This window comes from Canis lupus, chromosome 24 (genome assembly GCF_003254725.2).
Source record: "Canis lupus dingo isolate Sandy chromosome 24, ASM325472v2, whole genome shotgun sequence".
In the NCBI taxonomy this organism is placed as follows: domain Eukaryota; kingdom Metazoa; phylum Chordata; class Mammalia; order Carnivora; family Canidae; genus Canis; species Canis lupus.
The window spans coordinates 2,360,534-2,381,118 of NC_064266.1; the positions used below are offsets into that span (position 1 = coordinate 2,360,534).

Here is a 20,585-nt window from a genome sequence, read left to right on the forward strand (position 1 = left end):
CCCATCTCCAGGCCCCACTTCTAATTCTAGTTCTCTTGCTGTTTCTACCACATCTGCAGGTACTTCCCACTGAAGTCTTAATCTTTCAATTTGTAAAAAATGCAGAAGTGCAATAAAGTGAAGCACAATAAAATGAGGTATACCCATATCTTTTTTCTGGAAAGTATCCCATTTTTTAGAAAAACTTCTGGTCGTACCTATTTTGATGATGATTTCCTTGTTGAACTCCCAGAATTCTGGGGCTCTGCAGTGACCTTATATACTGATGTTAAGTACAAACTATACTTACAGTGAGTGCATCATATCCAACACTTTTTTTTTTTTATCCAACACTTTTCAATGAAAAATGTTAAGTAAAATGAAATGTCCCCTTTGTCATGATTCTGACTCTTTGATGCTAGGAAATGAATTTATCAAATTGCCAATAATCAGAAGTAAGAAAGACAGAAGACAAGTTCGTTTCTAACTTAAGAAAACAAAAACAAAACAAAACAAAAAATTAATTAATTAATTAATAAAAAAAAAAAGAAAAACAAGTTGGCCATTTGTTTCATCTCATGATGTCCCTGCATCTTGACTTCTAGAACCACCATGTCACATTGCCTTTAACTAATTAAGTATCAAATGCCAACATGTGGCAGCCACTGTATGAGGTGCTAGAGCTGAAGAACACTAATCTGATACAGTGGTGAGAACTAGAAGTCAAGTTCAGTTAGTCAATTGTAATACCAGCCAAAAGGAGATCTAAGATGATAACCACAAGAGGTCATGGCTCTGCCATGCCTTCTGTGATTTCAAACATGTCTACAGCAGGCAGAGAGCAAGAGAAAACTCTAAACCAAATAAGTGCATTCCTGATTTATTTCTTGTGATCATCCGTAGTTAAAGAAAGGGGACTAGAGAGAGCATTTGCCTGACAGGAGAAATAAAAGTAAAGAAACAGGTTCATATTCTGGATGATTTTTTTGTAAATGGGTATAAAACAGAACAACATTCTGAAATAGCATATTCTACATGTCAAAAGACAGTCATGAATTTAGAAGCCTCTCTAGTAACCGCATACAGGAAAACAAGAAAGTATTGTGTGCATTCTAAAAAGACAAATTGTTAGAAGACTTGAGAGGACTCATACAGGGAAGAAAGATAAAATGGAAGGGAAGAAAACCTTCCAAGTAACAGATTTAAAAGGGAAAAGGCAACCCAAATTAGGAAGGCCTTGACCAAAACTATGCATTTTATAATTAAAAGGGACCCAATGATGGGGTGCCTGGGTGGCTCAGTTGGGTTAAGTGTCCGCCTTCAGTTCAGATCGAGCTCTGCATCGAGCTCCCTACTCAGTGAGGGGCCTGCTTCTCCCCTTGTCTTTCCCACTCCCCCACTTGTGTTTTTTCTCTCTCACTGTCAAATAAATAAATATCTTAAAAAGAAAAAAACCAAAAGGGGCCCAGTGATATCTGGTTTCCTTGGTCTTCAGAAAGGAAGCAGCAGTCAGTGAAAGTGATGATGAGGGAGAAGGGAGAGGGCACACAGGGCAAGCTTCCAGTGCTGATACCACTTCTTGATAGAACCCGACGTGGGATTCGATCCTGGGTCTCCAGGATCGCGCCCTGGGCCAAAGGCAGGCGCTAAACCACTGCGCCACCCAGGGATCCCTAAAATTTATTTTTAAAAGTGCATATGACAAGGACTTCAGCTTCTCCTAATGGCATCCTAGGTAATGAACGTGAAGCCTTGCACTAAGAACAAAAACATATTTGAAAAATCTCCTTGATAGCATTAGAGAGGTAATGAAGAATTACAAGATCAAAATATAGAAAAAGGAAATTCAAAGAAATGAACCTAATATGTGGGGCCACTTTTCTTTGAAGAGCATGTGTCAATTCCAGAAGAGGGGGCTGAGAGCCTGAGAAGCTAAGCAGAGCTCAGACAACTTCACAGAGTTGGGAGAATAAAAACTGATGTTCAGGTCTACTAAAGAAGGGAACCCTAATAAGTCATCCACACTTTGAACTGGAACCTTAAAGGGCTACTTTTTGCAGATAAGGGTGAAACAGAATAGTTTGGTAATCAAGGGGACCAAAGTCTGGTTCCAAGCCATCAAAATCCTCATACCTGGATGAAAGAATCCAAGATTGCTTCTGCTCCAGACACCTGCCAGAAGCATAGGTAAATCTTCTTCAGAGAACTTCCTAGGTCTGAAATCACTCTGAAAATGCTCCCATATAATAGCTATTCAAAAATTACTAGAGATTTGAGAAAAATAAGACAGTTATTAAAAACCAAAAGAAACAAAAGAAAATAGACACACAGGGAGTAAAGGGGGTACAGTGTTTAAGGTACTTATATTATCCAGGAAGAATGTAAAAATAGGTTAACAGTAGATTTTTAAAGGTCAGTAACTCATAGATCAAAAATTAGTGAATACACAGATTAGAACTATGTAATTAATAAGTTTGAGCTAACGGAAACATACAGAACTCTACACCTCACAAAAAATTGGATAGACATTCTTTACAAGCACACAGGAGTGTTTATAAAAACTGACCATTACTATGGCCAATCAACAAAGGCCAAAGAGCAGATGCTGTTCAGAGCACATTCTCTGCCAAGACTGTGATAAAACTGGATCTCTAAAATAAAAAGATAATGCCTCTTTCCGCCAATGTTTAAGAACTTAAAAAAAAAAATCACTTCTCAATAATGCCTATGTTAAAGAAGAAAGTTTAATACTTATTTAGAAACATTTAGATAATTACATTAAAATATTTAAAACTGAATGACATTGATAGTGTTACTTGTCAAAACCAGTGGGGTACAAATCAAGCAGTACTTAGGCGGAAGCTTAATGCCTTAGAAAAAGAACCACATAATAAATTCCAAGGAAAGAAATAAAGGAATAATGAAGATAATAATAGAAATTAATAAGATTTTTAAAAAGCAATAGGTGGGATCAAATCTGATTTGAAGAAATTAATAAAATAGACATCTCATGCAGGGTTGACTGATTTAAAAAAAAATAGGGCAGACATAAACTTATGAATGAGAAAAGGAGCATAATTATTGACATGGTAGAAATTCTAAAATATAAAATAGACCCACACATTTGAGAACTTAGAAAATGGATCTATTTCTAGTATAGTATACATTTGCAAATTGACTTGAGATGAATGAAAACATAAATATATACGTGAGCATTTAAGAAATGGAATAAGTAATCAAACAAAAATTGATGGAATATTCACTGGTAGACCTGTCTTGCAAAAAATGTTTAAAGAAGTCCTTCAGGCTGTAACCTTCACAAGGGCTTCTCAGTATTCCCCAAGCCTGTCTTTGCTACAGGTCACTCACCTCTTCTGACCCAGGCCAGCAGCTAGGGTGGGATGGCTTGCAAAAGCTGAGGAATCAGGTGCAAAATGGTCAACGGAGTTGTGGGGTTTTTTTTTGTTGTTGTTTGTTTGTTTGTTTGCTTGTTTTTTAAATCTCTTGCACAGACACCAGGTAACAATGATTGTGATTACTGTCTATTTTGCTAATAATCATGTCTCAGAACTACTGCCATCTTGGAAACCTGATTCTGGACTTTTTAAGTTTTAACCAAAGTAGAGATAAGGAAAGTCTCAGATATTTCAGATAAAAATAAGTTAGCTGTAACAAGAGAAATTTACCTTTTGCAAAACTGAAGAAGAAAAGGCAAAACTGGGGAATGATGTGTCAAGTATAACATGAAGAAGATACACCGATGGCCCCACCTGCTGGCACCGGGTTATTTTTCCAGAAGTGTAAAGCACAACCTTACTTTGGGAACAAAGGCCAGAATCTGTGGGGGTGGCAAGAAATAGCTCAGGGGGCCACCTGCACTGAGGGTGAGAGATCATGCCCAAGAAAAACAAATGACAGTAGTGAAGAAAAAAAAAAAGTGAGAAAAGGTATCTGAAGGCATCATTACATCTGAAGCAATATGTTTCCAGCTCCTCTTAAAGTGAATTGAGGGTAAATTCTAAAGGAACAGTTATAACATCTGATTCCTGACAATGTGATTTCCAGTAGCAAATCTTTCTCTGATACAAGAACTTCCTTCCTGTGTCTAACTTTGAAGAGGGGCTAAATTAATATCATTGGATGATATTCAATCTATGTGATCACATCTTTGCGACCTTGAGAAACTAAAGCTTTCATGTTACTTAACCTAAAATAGAGCATTACATTTTGCTTTCAGTCCTGCTCTGGGGCAGGGGGAGGGGAGGTGGGGTGGGGAAGAACACAGCAACTCTGCAAGTACTTTGTTCAAGTATGAAGAAGGGCACAGCATTTCATTAGCTTATTTGAGACTGGAAGGCACAAAAATCAGTATGGACAGAGTAAAAGGTCAAATTGCCATAGCTTAGTTTTCTTTTTCTAATTAAAGAATTTAATTTGCTCCCTGAGGGGATCCCTGTGTGGCTCAGCGGTTTGGCGCCTGCCTTTGGTCCAGGGCACGATCCTGGAGTCTCGGGATCGGGTCCTACATTGGGCTCCCCGCATGGAGCCTGCGTCTCTCTCTGCCTGTGTCTCTGCCTCTCTCTCTCTCTCTCTCATGAATAAATAAATAAAATCTTTAAAAAAATAATTTGCTCCCTGAACTTTTTTATTCAACCTTATGAAATATTATCCTTGATGACACTCCAGTTATTTAAGCAGGAGAGGATTACTGGGAAACAGTCCAGGGTACCAGTTAGGACTGCAGACTATGGAAGTAGGCAGCTGAGTTCAAAGTTCACTGAGCTGCAGTGTGACTGAACACAACCTCTGTTTGTTTCCTTCTCTGTAAAATGGTGATGATAACAGGAATAAATGGGTTATTACAAAGCTGTTCTAATGCTGCCTGGCACAGAGTTGATGATACCATAGGCATTATGATTGCAATGTGGGTGACAGTACAGAAATTAAGAGCATGAATTCTGGCATCTATCAGTATGGATACTAGCTGTATCTCTAACTAGCTTTGTGACGGGGAAGGTTACTCAATCTTTCTAAATCCGACTTGAAACACTCCACTTGGCATCTACAGCACAACTTCTCAATTCTCCTTCTTCATGCAGCCTATCTTAGACTCCTTTGATGGTTCCTTCTGATCTTCCTGATCTCGAATATGGAGTCAAGCTTGGGCTGTTTTCCTAATTATAATCACTCCTTAATGGTTTCGGGGTATATGATTTAAAAATGCATTTATACTCTGATGACTCAGTAAAGTTGCAGAATACAAAAACAACATATAAAAATCAATCTCACTTTTTATATAACACATAACTCAAAAAGGAAATTAAATAGACCCCACTGACAACAGAAATCAAAAAGATAAAATACTTAGAAATAAACATAACCAAAGAGGCAAAAGACCCATGCACTGAAAACTACAAAACACTATTGAAAGAAATTAAAGAAAACACAAATAAATGGAAAGACATCTCATGCTCATGGGTTGGAAGACTTAATATTGTTAATACTACCCAAAATGATCTATAGATTCAATACAACCCTTATCAAAATCCTAAGGCATTTTTTTACAGAGATAGAAAAAACAATCCTAATTCATACGGAACTACAAAGGACACTGACTAGCCAAAATATACAGAGGAAAAAGAAAAAAGCCAGAGGACTCTCACTTCCTGATTTCAAAGCATATTACAAAGCTACAGTAATCAAAATTGTATGGTACCGGCAGAAACACAGACATATAACCAAATGGAATAGAACAAAGAGCCCAGAAACAAATCCACACAGATGGAGTCAATTCATCTTTGGTCAAGAATATACAATGGGGAAAAGATAGTTTCAACAAATGGTGATGGGATAACTGGACATCCACAAGCAAGGATGAAATTGGACCCTTATCTTATACCACACACAAAAGTCAATTCAAAATATATTGAAATGTAAACATAACACCTGAAACTGTAAAGCTCCCAGAAGTAAACATATAACAGCTTCCTAACATTCGTCTTAGCAATTATTTCTTGGGTATGACACCAAAAACAAAAACAGACAAGCAGGAATATGTAAAACTAAAAAGTTTTTACATGGCAAAGGAAACAGCCAACTGAGTGAAAAAGTATCCTATGGAATGGGAGAAAATATCTGCAAAACATATATGATAAGGGATTAATATTCAAAACTATATAAGGAACTCCTACAACTCAACTGCAAAAAACAAACAACCCCCTTAAAAAATGGGCAAAAAATCTGAATAGATATTTCTCAAAAGAAGACATGCAAATAACCAAGAGATATATGAAAGGATGTTCAACATCACTTATTATTAGGGAATTGCAAATCAAGCACAATGAGATATCACTTCAGTGCTTGTTAGAATGTCCATTATTTGTTGGGGATGGGGAACAAACAGAAAATAATAAGTGTTGGTGAGGACATAGAGAAACTAGGTCCTTGTACACTTTTGATAGGAGTATAAAATGTTGCTGCAACTATGGAAAACAGTATGGAAGTTCCTTAAAAAAACTAAAAATAGAACATTATGATCCAGCAATCTCACTTCTGGGTATTTATCCAAAAGAACTGAAATCAGGATCTCAGAGAGAGATCATCATTCCCATGTTTATTGCAGCATTATTCGCAATAGCCAAGAGGTAGAAAAAAACTAAGCGTCCTAGACAGGTGAGTGCATGAAGAAAATCTAGTATGCATACAGAATGGAATATTATTCAGTCATTAAAAGAAAGAAATCCTATCAGATTTCTTATATAAGATATATATAAGAATCCACTTATATAAGATATCTAAGGTAGTCAAATTCAGAAGCAGAAAGTAGAATGGTGGCTTCAGGGGCTGGAGGAGAGGTCAGTGGGGCTTGCTGTTCAATGAGCATAAAGTTTCAGTTCTTCAAGATGGAAAAGTTCTAGAGATATGTTATACAACATTGTGTGTACAGTCAACAATACTGTATGGTACACTTAAAAATATGTTAACTTTTCAACAAATGGTGCTAAAACAACATCCATAAGCAAAAAATAAATAAAATGAATCTAGAAACATACCTTATATCCTTCATAAAAATTAGCTCAAAATGGATCCCAGTCCTAAATATAAAACACAAAATAATAAAACTTCTGAAAGAGAACATAGGAGAAAACCTAGATGATCTTGGGTTATGGCTATGACCTTTTGGATACAACACCGAAGTCATGATCCATGAAAGAAATAATTGATAAGCTAGATCTCATCATAAGCAAAAACTTATGCTCTGCAGAAAGGTAATATCAAGAGAATGAGAAGACAAGCACAGATTTGGAGAAAATATTCACAAAAGACACATCTGATAAAGGACTTAAATCCAAAATATACAAAGAGCTCTTAAAAATGGACAATGAGAAAATGAACAACTCAATTAAAAATGGGCAAAAGATCTGAACAAACACCTCACCAAAGAAGATGCACATATAATAAGTAAATGTATGAAAAGATGCTCAATATCACTAGGGAACTGCAAATTAAAACAACATGATACATCATTATGGATCTATTGAAATAGCTAAAACAAAAAAGAAAAACTAATAAATGCTAACAAGGCTCTTAAGCAACAAGAATTCTTATTCACTGCCAGCGGGAATACAAAAGCCACTATGCAAGACAGTTTGGCGGCTTCTTACAAAGCTAAACATAGTCTTAGTATATAGTCTAGCAACTGTACTCCTTAGTATATACCCAGAGTTGAAAACTATATTCACATAAAAATCTACATGTGGATGTCTATATCAGTTTTATTCATAATTTCCAAAACATTGAAGCCACAAAGATGTCCTTCAATAGGAGAATGGATATAAAACTATAGTATATATCCAGGTAATGAATATTATTTATCACTTTAAAAAAATGAGCTATGAAGCCACAGAAAGGACATGGAGGAACCTTAAAGGCCTATTTCCCACCCAGTAAAAGAAGCCAATCTGAAAAGGCTACAAGCTGTATGATTCCAAGAATATGACATTCTAGAAAAGGTAAGACTATCGAGACTGTGAAAGGATCAGCAGTTACTAACCAGGGAGCAGGGGTAGGAGTATGAATTGGAGGAGCATGGAGAATTTTTAGTGCAGTGGAAATCCTCTTTATGATGCTATAATGATAGACACATGTCATCATGCATTATCCAAATTCACAGAATGTGCAATACCAAGAGTGAACTAATAATGGAAACTATGGATTTTGGGTGATCATAATCAATCAGTGAAGGTCTATCAATTGTAACAAACATACCACTCTGGTACAAGATGTTGATAATGAGACAGCTATATGTGGTGGCAGAAGATATATGAGAAATCTTTGCATCTACCTCTCACTTTTGTTGTGAACCTAAAATTATTCTATAAAAATAAAGTCTTAAGAAATGTTAGGGTAAAACTCATCTTACATGTGTTTTTTCTTTTTTAACACACACCACACACACACACACACACACACACACACACACATATATCTCCAAAATTTGACTACTTCTCACAGCTATTACCCCAGTCAAAGCACTACCATCTCTCCCTGGATCGCTATAATATTCTCCAAACATCTCCCTATTCCCATCCTTCCCCTAATAGTTCACTTTCCATTAAATAGTCAGCATGATTCTTCATCTCCCTTAAAGCACAATCCAAAGTTCTTCCTATAGCTCATAAGACCCTTCATAATTTGGCCTGTTGATACGTTTTTCACTCCTTGTCCTGCCTTCCTCCCACCTCTTCTGGTCCAGCTGCATGGGATTTTGTGCCTTTCCTAGAAACATCAAGTATGCTCCCACTTGAAGTATGCTCCCACTTGAGGTCCTTTTTACTTTTCATTCCTGTTACCTGGTATGCTCTTCCTCAAGATATTTCTCATACATCTCCCAGATATTGAAGGGGAAAAAGGAAATATAAATTGATAAACAAATATACCAGGATGAAAATTAAGGTGACAAGGAATAAAGCAGGTTAAGTGATAGAGAAGGTATGAGTACAACTTAATGTGGCTTACTCATTCACTTACTTTCGATCACTATTCAAATAGCATCTTACCAGAAAGACTCTCCCTGATTATCCTATATAAATTGCATTTATGCCTTTTTTTTTATAAACATAACCTGCTTATTCTTTCTCACAATACTTTTTACATAGATTGTAAGTTTATTGTATCTTCCTCCCCTTTACCTGCATGATCACAAGTACCATATGAGCAAACTAGTATCTGGCACAAAGCAGGCACAAGGTAAATATTTAAGGTAAAATGAACAAAGTCCTTTATTAGTTATCTATAGACTGAACAAACTACCCCAAAACTTAGTAGCTTAAAACAGCCACCATTTTATCATATGTGATGATTCTGTGGATCAAGAAATCATGCAGGCCTTGGCTGTGTGATTCTTCTATTTCATGTGTTAATTGAGAGAGGATGGCTAGTGATGTTTTGCTGGTGGATACATTTGTAAGGAGGGTCCAAGAAGGCTTCACTACCTGTTTGGCACCTTGGTGGAAATATCTGGAAGGACTGGCCCAGCAGGGATCACAGTTTATAGAGTACCTACACATAATTTCTTCAGCACAGCAGCCTCAGAATAGTCAGACTTCTAACATATTGGTTCAGGGTTCCCAGAACAAGGTCTAGCAAACAGGACAGAAACTGCATGGCCTTTTATAACTTAACTTTCAAAGTCAGAAAGCATCAATTCCACCATCCTCTATTTAGTTAAGTAGTTTATAAGCTCACTCAGATTCAAGGGAAGTGCACAGAGACCCCATCTTTTGACAAGAGGAGTGTTGAAGAATTTGTGGTCATATTTTAAATTGCTACAACTCCACACTGCACGATACAGAATTTTGGGCCTAACAAGCATTCAAAATATTTTGGCTGAATTAAAATGGAATTATAGAACATGATTTTCAGTTAGGGAACTATAATTAAAAGGAAGAATAATCATGTTCTATAATTCCACTGTGAGATAATTACAAAGGGTATAACATACAAATAATGGGAATATCAGAAGAATAAGAAGATAAAGGAGTAGAAGGAATATTTGAAATAATAATGGCTAAAAATTTTCCAAAGTTAATGACAGATACCAAACTACAGACCCAGGAAGCTCAGAGAACATGAAATAGGGTAAATATAAAAAAAAAATTTCCTAGGAATATCACATAAAAATCCTTAATGTGTATGCACCTAACAACAGGGCACCAAAATACCTATATAAAAATGATAGAACTACAAGGAGAAACAGGCAAATCCACCATGTGGACACTTCAACACATCTCTGTCAGTAACTGGCATATCCAGCATGTAAAACAAGCAGCAAGGATATAGCTGAAGTGAAAAGCACCATAGTCAACTTGATCTAATTGATGTATAAAGGATACGCCATCCAACAACCGCAAAATATACATTCTTCTCAAGCTCACATGGAACATTTGCCAAGGCAAACCATATTCTGTTCCATAAAACAAACCCCAAAGAAGTTAAAAGAACAGAATTCATGGAAAGTATACTTTCAGACCAGAATGGAATGGAACCAAAGATCAATAATAGAAACATAGGATGTCTCAAAATATTTGGACATTAAATATACACATTTCTGAAGAACATATGGGCCAAAGAAGATGTTTCAAGAGAAAGTAAATTATATTTTGACCAAGTGAAAATGAAAGCACAACTTATCAAAATTTGTGGGATGTACCAAGAGGAGGGCTTACAGGGAAATTTACAGCACTGAACATATATATTAGAAAAGAAGAAAAGTCTAAAATCAATAATCTAAACTTTCACCTTAAAAAACAAGAAAAAAAGAAGAGCAAACTTTCCAAAGTAAGCAGAAGAAAAGAAATAATAAAATTTACAAAAGAAACTAATGAAATTGAAAACAGGAAAACAATAAAGGAAATCAACAAAACAAAAACGGTTTCTTTGAAAAGAGAAAAGCCAACAAAATGGATAAACCTCTAGCCAGGTGTCTTTTCCTCTTGTAAGGGCTCCATCCTTACTGGATTAAAGCCTCTCTTCTGTGACCTCTTTTAACCTAAATCACCTTTTCACAGGCCAATCTCCAAATACAGTCACTTGTAGCACTGGAGCTTCCAAATATGAATTTGGGGGGAACACACACATTCAACCAATAATACAAGGCTAACCAAGAAAAGAAAAGAAAAAAAAGAAAAGAAAAGAAAAGAAAAGAAAAGAAAAGAAAAGAAAAGAAAAGAAAAGAAAATTCACATATGAATGAATGACAGACCATCATTATCGATCCCATGTATATTAAAGACATAATAAAGGAATAGTATAAATAATTCTATACAAATTTGATAACTCAGATGAACGAATTCCTAGAAGGACACAATCTACCAAGTTTTACATAAAGAGAAAGAGATAATCTGAATAGAACTATACATGTTAAAGAAATTGAATTAATCACTGATTATCTCTCAAAACAGAAAGTACCAGGGCCAGATTGGTTCACTGGCAAATTCTACCAAACATTTAAAGAAGAAATTATACCAATTCTCTACAATCTCTTTCAGAGGATAGAAGCCAAAAGAACACTTCATAACTAGCATTACCCTTACACCAAAATTAGATAAAGATATTATAAGAAAGGAAACTACAAATCAGTATCTCTCATGAACACAGATGTAAAAATTCTCAAAAAAATTGGCAAACTGAATCCAAGAATATATTAAAAAATTACACAGCATGACCAGCTGGATTTTATTCCAAGCACAGAAGGCTGATTTAACGTTTGAAAATCAATGAATGTGGGCAGCCTCGGTGGCTCAGCAGTTTAGCGCCACCTTCAGTCCAGGGCGTGATCCTGGAGACCGAGGATCGAGTCCCATGTCAGGCTCCCTGCATGGAGCCTGCTTCTCCCTCTGCCTGTGTCTCTGCCTCTCTCTCTGTCTCTCATGAGTAAATAAATAAAAATCTTAAAAAAAAAAAAAGAAAATAAATGAATGTAATCCATCAGATCTCAAGGTAAAGAAGAAAAATCATATGATTCTACCATTAGGTACAGAAAAAGCATATAACAAGAGTCAACACTTGTTCATTGATAAAACTCTCAGCAAACCAAAAATAAAGGTGAATTTCTTCAACTTGATAAAGAACAGATATTCTTCAGCAGATAAAGAACAAAAACCCTATGGCGAACATTATATTTAATGTCAAAGAACTAAATGCTTTCCCCCCATAAGATCAGCAACAAGGCCAGAATGTCTCGTCTCACCACTCCTATTCAACGTTGTACTAGAAATCCTAGCAAATGAAAAAAGAAAATAAAAGGCATTTAGATTGGGAAGAAAGAAACAAAACTGTCTTTGTTCACAGAGGACATTCTTATCTATGTTGAAAATCCCAACATAGAATCACAACAAAAACTCCTGGAGCTAATAATAATTATAGCAATGTTGCAGGATATAAGGTTAATATGCAAAAGTCAACTACTTTCTCAGCAAAGGAAACAAAACTAAAAGGCAACATATGGAAAGGAAGAAGATATTTACAAATATCAGGTAAAGGGTTTTATACAAAATCTATAAAGAACTTATCAAATTCAATACCCAAAAAACAAACAATCCAGTCAAGAAATGAGAAGACATGAACAGACATTTTTCCAAAGAACACAAATGGCAAATGGCCAATAGACACATGAACAAATGCTCCACTTCACTCGGTATCAGGGAAATACACATCAAAACCACAATCAGATACCACCTTACACCAGTCAGATTGGCTAAAATTAATAAGTCAGGAAATGACAGATATTGGCAAGGATGCAGAGAAAGGGGAACCCTCTTACACTGTTGGTGGGAATGCAAACTGGGGCAGCCACTCTGGAAAACAGTATGGAGGGTCCTCAAAAAGTTAAAAAAAAAGAGCTACCTTATGACCCAGCAATTGCACTATTAGGTATTTATCCAAAGGATACAAACATAGTGATTCAAAGTGCACCCCAAAGCCTATAGTAGCCATGTCCATAATAGCCAAATTATGCAAGGAACCCAGATGTTCACTGACAGATGAATGAATAAAGAAGATGTGGGAGATACTATACACACACATGCACGCGCGCGCACACACACACACGTGTGTGTATGAATACATATATATTCATTCATTCATTATATTCATATACATATATTCATTATATATATGACTATTACATATATATATATATGACTATTACTGAGCCATCAAAAAGAATGAAATCTTGCCATTTGCACATATGAATGTGGATGGAACTATGTGGACAATGTGGATGGAACTAGAAGGTATTATGCTAACCAAAATAAGTCAGTCAGAGAAAGACAAATACCATGATTTCACTCCTTCTAGGGGAAGGGAAGGAAAAATAAAATAATATTAAAACAGAGGGAAGCAAACCATAAGAGACTCCTAACTATAAGAACAAGCTAAGGGTTGCTGGAGGGAAGTGGGTGGGGGTTAACTGGGTGATGGACACTAAAAAGGGCACTTGAAGTAATGAGCACTGGGTGTTGTATGCAACTGATGAATCAATGACTTCTACTTCTGAAACTAATAATACAGAATAAGTTAATTAAATTGAATGTAAAAAATTATTTTAAGTCCATTGCTTTCTTATGAGCAATTTAAATTTGAAATTAAAAACACACTATATTTACGTTAGCACCAAAAAAAAAGAGAAAAGTACTTAAGAATAATAAATCTAACAGTATATATGTAGAAGAACTCCAAGAAGAAAACTACAAAACTGATTGAAGAAATCAAAGAACTAAAATAAATGAAGAGATATTCCATGTTCAGGCATAGAAAGTCTCAACATTGTTAAGATGTCAGTTTTTCCCAACTTGAATTCCCAGCTCTTGCTCGTTCTTTCTCTTTCTCTTTCTCTTTCTCTTTCTCTTTCTCTTTCTTTCTCTTTCTCCTTCCTTCCTTCCTTCCTTCCTTCCTTCCTTCCTCCCTCCCTCCCTCCCTCCCTTCCTTCCTTCCTTCCCCACCCCCCCCTCTCTCTCTCTCGTAGGCTCCACACCCAATATGGGGCTTAAACTCTCGACCCTGAGATCAGGAGTTAAATGCTCTACTGACTGAGACAGGCAGGTGCCCCTTTGAATCCCAACTCTGGATTCGATACAATATCAATCAAAAGCCCAGCAAGTTATCTTTCTGGATACTGACAGATTAATTCTATAGTTTATATGGAGCCAACACAGTACTGAAGAAAAGCAAAGTAAAAGGACTGATACTACATGACTTCAAGATTTACTATAAAGTTACTATACAGTGTGGTACTGGTAAACAATAAATGGCTTAGAATATAAAGCCCAGAAATAGACCCACCAAACTATTCAATTCTTTAATGGAAAAAGGATCATCTTTTCAACAGATGGTATTGGAACAAATAAGACATCCACATGCAAAAAGACAATGAATCTGGAAATTTACATTTTGCCTTTTACAAAAATTAACTCAGAATGGAGCACATATCTAAATGTAAACTGCAAAACCATAATATTTCTAGAAGATAACAAAGGAGAAAATCTAGGTGACCTCAGATTTTGTGGTGAGTTTCTAGATACAGTAGCATAAGCACAATGAAAGAACAAAATTGGTAAGTTTAACTTTGTTAAAGTAAAAAACTTCTGGGGGCTTCAAGATGGTGGCAGGGGCTCCAACTAGCTAGGCCCTGCAGTCCTGGAGGGGACAGCACTCATTGCTGGGATCCACCACTCTGGGAGAGAGAAGAAAGAAAACAAAAAACAAAGACAAAAAAACTTCTGTACTGAAAAAGGCACTATTAAGAGAATGGAAAGACAAGCCACAGACTGGGAGAAAGTATGAACAAAATACATTATCTCCCTCATAAAGCACTTGTATCCAAAATATGTAAAGAATTCTTTAAATTCAATAAAAAAATCAATCCAATTAAAAACTGGGGAAAAGAACTGAACAGGTACTTCCTCAAAGAAGATATACAAATAGTAAATAAAGTATATGAAAACATGCTTAACATCATATGCCATTAGGAAATTATAAATTAAAACATATACCATTGTGTATCTATTAGAATAGTTAAGTGAAATTGACAATACCAAAGGCTTATAAGGATATGGAACAGGAATTCTCATTCATTGCTGGTGGGAATGCAAAATGGGATAACCACCATGGAAGACAATTTAGCAGTTTCTTACAAAGTTAAACACAGTCTTACCACACAATTTAGCTATTATACTCCTTGATATTTACGCAAATGAGTTTAAAAATTATGTCTACACAAAAACCTGTACACAAATGTCTATAGCAGATTTATTCATCATTGACAAAATGTGTAAGTCACGAAGAAGTCCTTCAGTAGATAAATGGATAAATAAACTGTGGTATATCCAGATAACAAAATATTATTCAGCACTATAAAGGAAATGAGCTATCAAGCCATAAAAAAAAAGACAAGAAGGAATTTAAAAGGCATGTTGCTTAGGGAAAGAAGTCAATTTGAGAAGGCTACATACTGAATGATTTCAAAAATAAGACATTCTAGGGATCCCTGGGTGGCGCAGCGGTTTGGCGCCTGCCTTTGGCCCAGGGCGCGATCCTGGAGACCCGGGATCGAATCCCACGTCGGGCTCCCGGTGCATGGAGCCTGCTTCTCCCTCTGCCTGTGTCTCTGCCTCTCTCTCTCTCTGTGACTATCATAAACAAATAAAAAAAAAAAATTAAAAAAAAAAAAAAAAGACATTCTAGTAAAGGTAAAACTATAGAGACAATAGACCAATGGTAACCAGAGGTTTGGGTGAGGGAAGGGAGAAAGAGAGATAAGTAGAGCATAAGGCATTTTCAGGCAGTGAAAGTATTCTGTATGATATTGTAAAGGTGCATATACAACATTATGCATTGTAAACAAAGAGAAGTAAAAAAAATCCTCAATACATTGCTTCATTCATTAGAGAAGGAAGCAGAGATATACTGCTTACATAAAAAAACTGCTTGTTAAGTAATGCAGATGTGCCCCCCCACACACTTTTCTAGGTCCCTACCAGTCTACCATGTTCCATCCCTGCTTACCTGCATGTGGTCATGTGTCGAAAATGTACTTGCTCAGATGGTGAGGGTATACGGCAAGAAAAAGCACACATTAGCTTCCGGGCCACCCACTTTGCCACCCCAGCACCACACTGGACCCTGAACATATCTGATTCAGCCTGCCTTGAGTCACTACAGGTAGCGACTTCTACTCATACAATCCTTGCAAAGATATAATCTTTGATGCTAATTCTTCAATTGGATAGTATTAATTATCTATGACTGCATAACAAATTACCACATATTCTGCACAGACCACAAATTTACCTCACAGTTCTCATGGGTCAGAGGTCTGGGTCTAGGTTAGTGGAGTCTTTTTTTTGTTTTGTTTTGTTTTTTTAAGATTTATTTATTTGAGAGAGTGAGAATGCGGGTGTGCAAGCAGCAGGGAAGGGCAGCGGAGGAGTGAGGGCAGATTCCCTGCTGAGCCACCCAGGTAAGTGGAGTCTTATGCCCAGTCTCACCATGCAGAAATCAAGGTGCAGGCCAGGTCTGCAATCTTGCCTAAATCTGGGTCTTCTCCAAGCTCACTGGTTGTTAGCAATTGAATTTTCTGCCAACCATTTCCTGCCATGTGGCCTTCTCCCCAACATGGCAGTTTGCTTTTTCAAGGCAAATAGGGGCATATATCAGCTGCTTTGTATTTCTAACTTCATAAGGACCCTTTTTAAAGGCTGATCTGTTTAGGTTAGGCCCACTCTGGATAATTCTTTTTTGATTAGTTCAAAAGCAACTGATTTGAGTCTTTACCATATTTGCAAAATCTTTCATGTCTGTTATATAACATAGACTAATTGTGGGAGGAAAATCCATCAGATGTACAGTCCAGTCCACACTCAAGGTAAAGGGATTATACAGAGTGTATGCTGGGAGGCAGGACTTGGGAGCCACCTCAGAATTTTGCCTACCTCATGGATAATTAATCTTGATGAAACTAATCATGTCATATTAATTCTCCTAAAGAAATTACTCACCATACTATCCTTCAGCAAGTGTGCAAAAGATAGAAAATGAACTCTTGATTCATTAACCAGATAGTCTAGGCCTGCCCTCGGCCATGTCTCAGGCACCATTTTAAACCTTCCTTCACTTCAAGGAGTCCTGTTCAGTGAGCCTTAGTCACACCTTTTGTTCTACCCTCTCTTCTTGCCCTCCATGTTCTCTACATCTGCAAGCCTTCCAGCACTCTTCCTCCAAACCTAACTCACCTCTGCCCACCTCCTTCTTACTCAAAGCCTTGACAGCTTTCAAGATGCTGCATTAGCACCTGTACAAAGCCTTTCCTGCCCTTTGGACTCACACTGAGCTTATCTTCATTTGAATTTGTCCTAAAGTACTGTGGTGGTTTGCAAAAGATGACCATGAACTTCCTTTCCCTGTGTGCGCCCCCCGCCCCCCGCCTTTTGTAATGTGACTCTACCACATACCCTATCAAGAGATGGACCACTTGACTTTTCCACCTCTTGACTCTAGGCTGGGGTCTGTGATTTTCTTTAGCCACAGGAAACTAGCAAATGTGACTCAGGCAGATACTATAAAGCATCTGGGCCCTGGGGTTTGCCCTTTTGCTGTCCTGGGAACTCGGCTACCAGCATCAGGTGACAGGTTGAACTATTCTCCTGGATGAAGAGGGACATATGGCCAAATTATCCCTGTGGTACCAACTGACACTGGGCCATACCCAACACATGAAAAGTAATAAATGTCTGATGTCTTAAGTCATGGAGCTTTGTACCAACGTTTGCAGCAAATGATTTACTCCTAAAAAATAACAAGATTCTGGGTCCTCCTTTTTGATAGTTTTCTCCTTCAGCTTCATTTTAGTATGCTTTCTTGTGAGAAGGGTTAATTATAACTTGTGATAAAGGAGTTGTGCATGAAGCACAGGCTGATTTTCAGTATCTGGAAGTATCCATAGGATTGAGTCATGAAGCTTTTCAAAAACACTTGGCTTTTAGGTAGAAACAATCCAAGTGTTCATTAACAGATGAATGTTAATGAACATTAAATGTGGCATATCCACAATATACCACATTTTGTATATCCATACACTGGAATATTATTTAACCATAAAATAGAAGGAAGTTCTGATATTTACAACCTGTTTAAAACTTAAAGATCTTTTTTTTTTTTAAACCTTAAAGATCTTATACTAAGATCAGAAATAAGCCAGACACAAGAGATCAAATATTGTCTAGTTACCAACAGAATAGACAAATTCATAGATAGAAAGTAGAATAGAGGTTACCAGAGACTGAGAGGAGGAAAGAATGGAGAGTTACTGCTTAATGGAGTTTATATTTGGGGTGGGGAACGACTTTTGTAAATAGTGGCAATGGCTGAATGACTACGGTGAATGTCACTAAATTATACGCTTAAAATGGTAATTTTTAAATGTTTTTTATATCATAAGTACAATTTTTATAAATCAGTAATGTAATGTATCCCAAACCCTTATACTGTACACTTAAAATGGGTGGATTGTATGGTATGTGAATTATATTTCAAAGAAACCATTCACTTTTTTCCTAAACAAAACAAACAAAAACCAAACAACACAAAAATAGTCCTTGGCTTCAGTTTTCTCCTCAGATGGGAGCTATTTAGCATACTGCACTCTTCTTTTCACCTTTATTGCTGGGAAGCTTAAGACCATGTTTTCTGTTCAAATACAGCAATTCAGCTGGCAGAGATGTGCTAAAACATAACTATCATCATCATCAGAGGTTCCAGTTTTCTGTTCATATCTTCCTATGTGTCTGTCTGTGTCCCACTTTCTCATCCTTCTTAGCCAAAATTCATTCAAGTGACTTTTCTCCAAGCCCCCAAAAGACCCTGAAGTAAACTGATATAATGAACCTTGGAGGTCACAATGTTGGCTGTGTAAATACAATGATATAGCCCCAGATTAATAACTCACAGTGCAAAGAAGAATAGCTCATGCTAAAGAACAAATAAGAGAAAGTAGGGCCTCAAAAGCAGCGAGAATGTCAGCAGGTTAACCAGCAGCATTTAAAACCACTTTCAACCTATTCGTGGTGAGTACTTTCACCACAAAAAATCAATAGGCTCAAATTTGATAGTACAGACATCAAACAGTACTGACTGACCTTTCATTCTGGGGGCATTCCTTTAAGGCAAATATTTAAAAATTCCCCAAATTCCCATATTTTCCCATAAATTTTGGAAAACTATATACCCAAATTCTAAGGAGCTTGGCTTTAAGGTCATAGGAAAAAGTCATTCATCTAGAAGAAAAGGAGATAGTATGTTCTTAATTCCACACACCTAATCAATGTTTTTCATCTCAGAAAAAGACTAAATCCTGAGTAAATACACTAGCCCCTTGGTTAGCCTACCAAAGTACTAACTTGGCCAATGAACCGCTATAGAAAGAAGCCTGTGAATACAAAATCCAAAATAGATTGTTATCTTCAGTAATAAAGTTTCTGATGATGTAGTATGTAATACCTATACCTCTTTGATGGCATAAAAGAGTTATGACAAGAAAAATCTATTTGGCTTGCTTCCACAATAAATCAGGACAGGAAATTTGTCAGTTCTTCCATCTATAGCGCAAGTACTGTGTCCTTGGGAGTGCTCTTAATTAATACTTCTTGAATGTCAGCTTGGAGTTATTCGGACTATAAACTTTTCACATAAGTAGATTATGAATGGTAAAAAGCAATATATTGAAAGGGACAAGTGTTCTAAAAGAGAATATATACCCTAATACGCAAGAATGCCCACTTAGCTTTTCCTGTTGCTGAGATGGTTGAAAAGAGTGACACCATCATGGTATGAAAGAAAGTTCTGGGGGTAGTGTGGAGGCTTGGGAGGTAAGCTGTATAGAAGGTCTGCCCCAATGGCTCAAATGTCACCTCTATGTCCCTGGCCTTGGTTTCCTCATTTTTAAGAGATGAGATCTACATTGGGTTGTTAACTTAGGTTCCTTCTACCCCTATAAGAGATGTGATGCTATTTTCACTGCACAATTGGTTTTCTAACAGTCTCCATGTTCTCTACACAAGTCAGTAATACAAAACCATCTTTATGAGTTGGATATTATTTTTTAAGATTTATTTATTTACTTTAAAGAGAGTGTGTGTGCATGAGTGGGGTGAGAGGCAAAGGGAGAGAATTTTCAAGCAGACTCCCTGCTCAGCACAGAGTCTGACAGGGGACTCAATCTCATGACCCATGAGATCATAGCCTGAGCCAAAATCATGGGTCAGATGCTCAACCAAATGAGCCACCAAGGTGCCCCTATGAGTTGGATATTTTAAGTGCTCAGAATATATAATACTGATGTTGTTCCTATTTAACATTGAAGATTCCAGGGTCCTCACATTTATATTCAGAAAACGAAAGCTGACTTAGAAATACACTTGGCAGGGCAGCCCCAGTGGCGCAGCAGTTTAGCACCGCCTGCAGCCCAGGGCGTGATCCTGGAGACCGGGGAATCGAGTCCCACGTCAGGCTCCCTGCATGGGGCCTGCTTCTCCCTCTGCCTGTGTCTCTGC

At 36.9% G+C, this 20,585-nt stretch overlaps 1 protein-coding gene across 9 annotated transcripts in view; it reads right to left on the minus strand.

Moving 5' to 3' along the window:
* Window positions 1–20,585, minus strand: part of KIZ (kizuna centrosomal protein) — a 130,965-nt gene that overhangs the window by 63,126 nt on the left and 47,254 nt on the right. For 7 of the 9 annotated variants that reach the window (XR_007405682.1, XM_025469111.3, XM_025469110.3 and 4 more), the window contains one exon: window positions 15,492–15,668. The exons of the other annotated variants lie outside the window; for them this stretch is intronic. Coding sequence is in view for 6 of the 7 variants with exons in the window: in XM_025469111.3 (XP_025324896.1) it covers window positions 15,492–15,668 (177 nt within the window). In the remaining variant the exon portion in view is untranslated. The remainder of the gene's footprint in view (window positions 1–15,491; window positions 15,669–20,585) is intronic. 9 annotated transcript variants of the gene reach the window in all.